General features: G+C 31.9%; 1 protein-coding gene across 2 annotated transcripts; it reads right to left on the bottom strand.

Annotated features, from left to right (window-relative positions):
- Positions 1,181–7,228, bottom strand: LOC105172244 (WAT1-related protein At5g07050-like). 2 transcript variants are annotated; one of them, XM_020697448.1, is made up of 6 exons: positions 6,928–7,228; positions 6,749–6,811; positions 5,666–5,782; positions 4,392–4,806; positions 4,137–4,288; positions 1,181–1,522 (listed from the first exon to the last, which is right to left on the bottom strand). In XM_020697448.1, exons 1-6 carry the CDS (start codon positions 7,146–7,148, stop codon positions 1,255–1,257), a joined length of 1,236 nt encoding a protein of 411 aa, XP_020553107.1. In that variant the 5' UTR covers positions 7,149–7,228; the 3' UTR covers positions 1,181–1,254. The 2 variants fall into 2 exon arrangements, with proteins under 2 accessions (XP_020553107.1, XP_011091919.2); XM_011093617.2 differs by having other exon boundaries at positions 1,182–1,522; positions 6,946–7,228.

Raw genomic sequence — 7,603 nt, 5'->3', positions numbered from 1 at the left:
CTCATCATCTATATGTCTATGCTGACACTTGGTCCATTCTATGAAAAGGTGAACACCATCCTCAAACTCTTGTCTAATACCCACATTTTCCGACAAGTTCTTCTCATACACCCACTTTCTCAATTGTCTTAATATTATGATCACTACACCAACACACATATACAAATAATAAATTTCAAGCTATAAATTCATAATTGTCACTACTAAAATTTAACATCCAAATATAGAAATTAAAACCTATACTTAAACTACGTACATTGAACATAAAAGGGTTTTAATTGTTACATGGTCAACTAGCTCAAAAGATCAACTATACATAAAAATAATGCTAATTAATACAATTAATATACTTGAAAACCAGAGAGAGATTGAGATTGTACGTGGTTTAATGATTTAAGAGAGTGAAAATAAATGAATAAAATAAAAACAACACATATATATAGGAAGTTTTTGGAGCGGATATGACAATGGGATTTGAGATGGAAAATTAGCTGTACATTTTTTGGCGGAATTTGGGTCGAGTTTGCAACTTAGGAGAAATATCAATTCTGCGGCAGGTATATATAAATTTGAAATTGAATATTAAGCTGTCCCAAAAGTTATTTCAACTTGCGATAGGTATTGCATCAATTTTGCAATGGGCAAATATTTTCGTTACATAATTATTTAAATACAATCGTTGTCGATTTTGAAACAGAAAACAACCCACGCTATGTAGTCATCCCAAATGTGGGGCAACCCACCTTTTGGAACGGCTTTTGGGACAACCAGTGACGAATCGTATTTTGCAGCGGGTTTTGAAATGGTCTATTCATCTAAAAAATTCTTAACTGGTACTAAAAGATGTGATGACGTTATTCACCCCAAATTCATTCCAATACTAGTTTCATTTTGAGGATATTTTTCGTCCCAAAATATCCGTCCCAAAACATCTGTCCCAAATAACATTTCTTTTTCGGTAGTGTAAAATCAATGATAACTACAAACTCTCTTGAAATAAAAAAAATCATAAATTTTGAAAAATAAAGCTCACTATCTTCCACATCTACACCTTGCATTGCCCTTTCTTTATGTTCAAGTGATCGTATTACCCATTTTTTCAGGAAGGGTTTGTCTATTAATGTTTTCATAAGGAGCCAGTTGCATTTAATTAAAAATTTAGAAAAAAAAAAAGAAAAGAAAAGCAAAACAGGAAGTGGACAAATACTTCAAAATAAGATTGAGATGCTCTTGGATCAAACTTGTTCAGTAGGTTTAGTGCATGGGAGGATGACATGTGGGTAAGTCAATGGCAACTGAGCGTAACTTATCAGCTCCTGCCTTTGGCATCTCAATATTGCCATTCACTTCATTCCTACTTTCTATCATTAATTGTGTGTTGCCATTCACTTGTGCACTGTCATTTACGCCGATCTGTGGAGTTTCTTCAAGTTGCCGCTTCATCTTCGCCTCCCGTTCTTCCTTGTAATTGCCCCATAGAAATGAGTAAAGACCAACAATTATTATTACGGCACCGATCATCCTGTTCATGCACAAGTATATATGTAGAATCAGTGAAAGAAGATTGAACATCCCTGAATTCAATGTTTTGAAACTCAAATTGTTTATAAAGACGGAAAAATTAAGTGGGTTATAGGTTATTGGATCAACTATGGTCAGATCACTGACTTTTTATTTATTTTATATATAATTATTAATACTTTAAAAATAAATTAAATAATAAAACATAAATAGTATCAATATACTTAACAACCTATCTTATTTTTTTTAAAAAAAATTATTATTTTTTTTTTGACAGAATAGTCCAATAAGATATATAAACAATTTTATAAACAAACTTATAAAGATCAAATTATCAGAAATAATCTAACAGAAATAGCAAAATTAACCTAAGAAGAGAAATCAGGATTCTATATTTAGAAATAATATAAAATAGTTAAACTTAATAGAAATTATCCCAACTTGATAGAAATAATGCATATTATTAGAAATAATCTGTTATCCTTTCAGAAATATCATATACTTAGGGTACTTAACAAATGTAATATATTTTAGAAGAAAAATTAATAATTTTATCATGTATTCACACTTGATTATTGACCCCGTCGGTATCATCAACCTAGTACCGGGTCACATGGTTCACTGGTTGAACCATTGGGTTAAACGATTTTCACCAAAAAAAAAAATTATTTTTTGGCTCCTCCGATTTTCTAGTTCCAACCGACCCGTTTTGTGGACTGGGTGGCGGTTCGAACGGTCTGACTGTCTGGGTTGGGGTAGGTTTCAAAACATTGCCTAAAATGATAAATGAACAATAAATATCCTGAATAAAAGAAATGGGTAAATGCAAGCAAATTCTCTGATATATCTTGTAAACAAACAAATTACTTTTTTATTAAAAAAATAATAATTTACCTCCCTTAAATACAACACTTGACCCTTGTGCTTTCATAAGGGAATAATTTGCTTATTTATAATGTCAGAGATGGGTCAATTGCATTAAACACTAAAAGAAATGGGATAATCGCCCCCTAGATTTTAAATAAAAAACTCAATGTCTCCTCATTCAGATTTAGGGTCCTTTTTTGTTCAAGTGAGAGAAAAATGAAAGTGAAAAGGGGAGGGGAAGTGAAAGGGGAAAGGGAAGAATATAGTTTTTGATTGGAAGGGGAGTAAATTTCAAATATTTCACCTTGTTTGGTACGGGGAAAACAAATTGAGAAAAAAATACTAATTTTTATAATTTTACTGAATAATCCTTCTCTTTATTTTGTATTTGAACATAAATAAATTAATATCATACTAATATAATTTTAGTATATCACAAATTTAAAAACCTTATTAATAAAAATATTTACCAAATAAGAATAAGAGTAGTTTTTAAAATAGATTTATTTATCAAAATGAGTATTGTTCATTCATTTTAGATTGTTTAGTTTAAATAAAATAAAATTTCTAACAATATTTTCAACTAATGAATTCGAGTTCAAACATTAATGCTTTTATTGGTATCAAAAACAACTTTGGAAGAGTATTATATATGTAGATATATATAGGTAATAGAGTAAATAAAAATAAAAACTGTACTTTTTTGTCTTTTAGGCCTTATACTTTCACTTTTCCGTCCAGTTTTGAATGGAAACAAAATTGAATTGTGGAGGGGTTTCATATAAATCGAATTTTACATCACCCATCTCTTCTCCCTAATCAAATACAAAATTATTTCTTATATATTTATTTCTATTTCTACTTTTTCATCCCAACCAAACACAGTCTGATAATCTTTTGTTAGGATAAGTTGTTCTTATATATCTATATATATATGTGGAAATGGATTCTTTGACTGCAAATAGTAAAGTTAATTCATTAGCTATGTTTTTATATTAACAAAGTGGTAGTAAAACAAACATTATACATATAAAAAATCAATCACAAGTTGCATTTTGCAATGAGTGAAGCGTCTATTGGGGTAAATTACCCCTTTTTTAAAGCTTAAGCAGACAGATTGCCTTTTTTCTTTGAAGGATTTTTTTTCCCATTAGAGTTTTTAAAATATGTAAAGTATCTTTATTATTTTTTTTGTAAAAGACACTTTTTATGGACTATATACAACAAGCATGTATTTGTAACTGGATTGGATCATTTTTATTTTAAATGTTTTTGCATCTTTTTATTTCAATTAATATACGCATGTTATGTGTATAAAGATTAGATCATATATTTTATTTGAGGGATATTATACTGTTTTTCCTAAAGTTTGGTATAATTATATATAAACATCTTGAAGTTTAAAAAAATTACATCTAGTACCCCTAAAATTTAAATCAAAATTGACCGTTAGCCAAAATAAATGCATTCATTAGTCAAATTTCATTGTTTAGTCACAAAAGATTTGTTTGACTTGTAATAAGTAAATAATTAGTCAGTCGAGGGTAAATATTACATTCAATATTTTTATTAATATTAATAAATCAGTGAATTTGGTTGATGAAAGCAAACCTCAAGAGTATTAGATCAATGTAATTTTCAAAACCAAGAGATTTACATGTAATTATATCAAATTTCAGAGTACGAAAGTGTAAAATGCAAAAGGATTTAAATTTAAAAAATTAAGTGACTAGGATAGGAAGTATTACCCTCCAAGATAGATTCTTTCTGCAAGGATAAAGGAGCCCATGATCGCTACAATGATCATCATCAATGGGCTAAAAGCAGTAGCAAAAACTGGCCCTTTGCTCTTCATCACGAGTCCTTGGACATAGTATGAAATGCTTGAGGTCACAATTCCCTGTTCAGTTTCATAAAATACTCAGAATTTCCATAACTTAACACGGTATGATTCACCAAATATGTGTATATGTGTGTGTGAGAGAGAAAGAGAAAGAGATTACAGCATATGCAGCAGCAAGAAGGTTCATATCCCAGCCAATACGCCAGACGGAGGTCCTGCGTTCCATGACAAAGGTGACAACAATAGCTTGCAGAGTTCCCGTGAAGCACACCAACGTTGTGAGGGAGAGCTGATGGTTGGAATATGTTTTCAGGGCCGCTTTCTGCAGAATGAACAAAGCGGCCCATGCAAGGGTGGCGATTATGAGGAGAATGCAGCCAATCACCCAATCCCGCTCGCTTGTTTCTGTGGCTGCGCTGCTAGTCGCGGCCGTCTGGGACTGCCGGTGCTTGGACCAAGCCATCTCCACAAGTGGCCCTTTGTATAAGGTCATCAACATAGCCCCCGCCACGGTTATGATTGTCCCCACGACTTTGGCTTGGTATATCACCTTCTTCATCTCAACTTTCTCCATCCTTTTTTCACAATTTTGAACACTTCATTCATGAGATAAATGCAACAAGTTCCTCTGCAAAAATACACTTGTAGACAACAAAAGACCCTGTATCAAAAGGAAAAAGGGCAACAGGAACCCTTGAATTTTTAGAGGAAAAGGCAACGCAAACCCTTGATTCAGGAGCTGGTAGAAAGATACTTTTTCTTTTGAGTTCAAGGGAGTAATTGTGAGCTTACTATGAATTAGTGTTTTTTATATGGGGATAAAGGATTAAATGTATGTTTTTTTTTATGGGGAAAAAGGATTAAATGATTTTTGTGCTGCATCTGTTTTTGGGATTTTGTCCTTTATTTTTTTAAAATAGCAACTTTTTTATTTTATTTTTTATTTCAGTCCTTCAGTCGTTGGGGTTTGGAAATATTGCCAGAAATGATTTTTTAAATTTGGGGCATTTGGTCCCATTGTCAATTTAATTGACCAAAATCGTGAAAAATTATAAGTTATACGATCTATTTTGCTACCCTGAAGATAAATGACTAAAATGTCAAATTGTAAAAAATATAGATCCAAAAATTTGCTTCTATATTGGCGTAAATTGACAAATAAGAATGAAAGCCCCAAGTTAAAAGAGTTTCCAGGCAACATCTGCAATTTTCGATAAGTGAAGGATCAAAATAGTGAAATAATAAAAAAATACAAGATGTATTTGCTACTTTAAAAAGATAAATGACTAACACATAAATTAAAATACAAAAAAATACTAGATGAAACTACATTTAAACCTGAGGATAAAATCCAATTAACTCCACAAGTAATATTAAACATGTTGAAGTATGTAAATTGTATGAATTAAAGGAGCATATTAATTATATATATACCTGCATATAATAGCCAAGACAAATGTTAAGGCGGGAAGCATGTTGCTCATTGCACATGAAAATGTAGGCGATGTCAACTTCAGCCCAGCGTAGTAGAAATTTTGATCAATCACCGGCCTACATAGAAATTCATTCATTTATCCAATTTTCAATAATATGAATAGATTATTTTATAAGGGCAGTAATTAAATTAAGGAGATGGAAAACAGATTCAATTATCTAATTCTGTTAACTACAATTATACATATAAATAGATACTAAAAGAAATAATGTCATTCTAAGCAACCACACAAATTCCTTATAAAATAGTGGTGTTCCTTGCTAATTTACGTTTATCAACGAATTTAGCAAAACTGTATTTACATGATAATTAGATCGTCACTGATTTTAGCATCGAGTTTTTTTCTTGCTGATTTTACTAAAAATTTTATTATTGAAAGTATATTTCGGCTAAAATTTATTTTACCCTCTGTAATTTTCTAAAATTGCTAAAAACCTCCTGTGTTTTAATATATAAATTCAGCACAACCCCCCCCCCCCTTCCGTTACAAACTAATGGACCCCCCCCCCCCCCCCCTTCCATTAGAAACTAATGGAAGGTGGCCTGCATGGGCCTGAAGTGCGTTTAAGATTAATTTTTGCGTATTTTGATATTCTTTTATCTTTAATTGATTAAGATGCCCCTATATTGTGTGTGTGTATATATATATAATTACTATGGACAAAATCCGGTCTAGTGACTCAAAATTGAGTAATTTCAAAAGTTGGAGGACCTTTTTAGAACCCTAGAAAGTTAAATGACTAAAATAGAATTTGGCTATAATTAGTGGAAGAAAATTACATTTAATCTGATTTTTTTTATAAATTTAAAATCCAACGATCAAGATTAATTGTTCAGGACGACTTTAGTATATTAAGTAAGGGTGTTACTGTTATTTTGTAAAAAAGTTAACACCGTTAGTTAAATTTAATTGGGAGGGACGATTGAGCTACATTTAAAAAATAAACAGGGGTTTTTTCCTATTTTTAAAACAAATGAGGGTTTTCTAACTAATTTGGTAGCTATTGGCATAAGGGACTAACCCAAGAAGACCAAGAATGAAGACTTGCACGAAAACTCGGAACGTTATCCTTGGTTGTGCTTTCCTGAAATATCAAAGAGATGGTCCATAATATAAATTTCACATGTAAAAAAATTCATGAATCATATGAAGTAAGCGTATAGATACGCATGCATGTAGTTCGTATACATAATGCTATACATTCGTATATAGCGAGACCTCTCGAAGAAGAAAGCAAAGGGGGCTATGACAGCGGTGGCGAAGGCATGACGATAAACGACTAACACATAGTGGCTCATCCCTCCATTCAGTGATATCTTAGTTATAATGTTCATTCCTGCATAGCCAAACTGCAACGAGATCATACCCATATAGGGTTTGCTGTTCTTGAAAAAGCTCGAGCAACATGTTTCCCTCGTCATTTTTCCTTGGAAGAATTTACTTAACTGTGTGTATGAGTGTTTATGAGCCTCTGCCCATCATTAAGAAGGAGTGAGGGAATAAAACAGGTTCTTCCTTGAGAAATGCCGAGTGAAGTTGCCAACTTATTTATAGTTGAATAAAGAGCAAATGGGATACTGCGTCTCCACTAGTGTTAGGAATTAGGCAAAAGTAAATGGTGTGCAAACGTAACAGAGAATATTATTAAATGCGAGTATATTACGATTGATTTATATATATATATATATATATATATATATATTAATCAAGTTTTTGATGGAAGACTGCACGTCCCTAAAAGTTTAGGACCAGAAGCTAGTGATGGCCAAAAAGGTAGCAACTGCCAATCCAGCGGTCACCTGCATTCTAGTTCTTCTCCCTTGTTGATCAAGTGATACACCTCCATTCTGTAATTGAAAGATGAGGAATCAGCAAC

This window comes from Sesamum indicum, linkage group LG10 (genome assembly GCF_000512975.1).
Source record: "Sesamum indicum cultivar Zhongzhi No. 13 linkage group LG10, S_indicum_v1.0, whole genome shotgun sequence".
Taxonomy (NCBI): domain Eukaryota; kingdom Viridiplantae; phylum Streptophyta; class Magnoliopsida; order Lamiales; family Pedaliaceae; genus Sesamum; species Sesamum indicum.
Note: the sequence above shows the minus strand (reverse complement) of the source record. Positions and strands in the feature narration are given on the sequence as shown.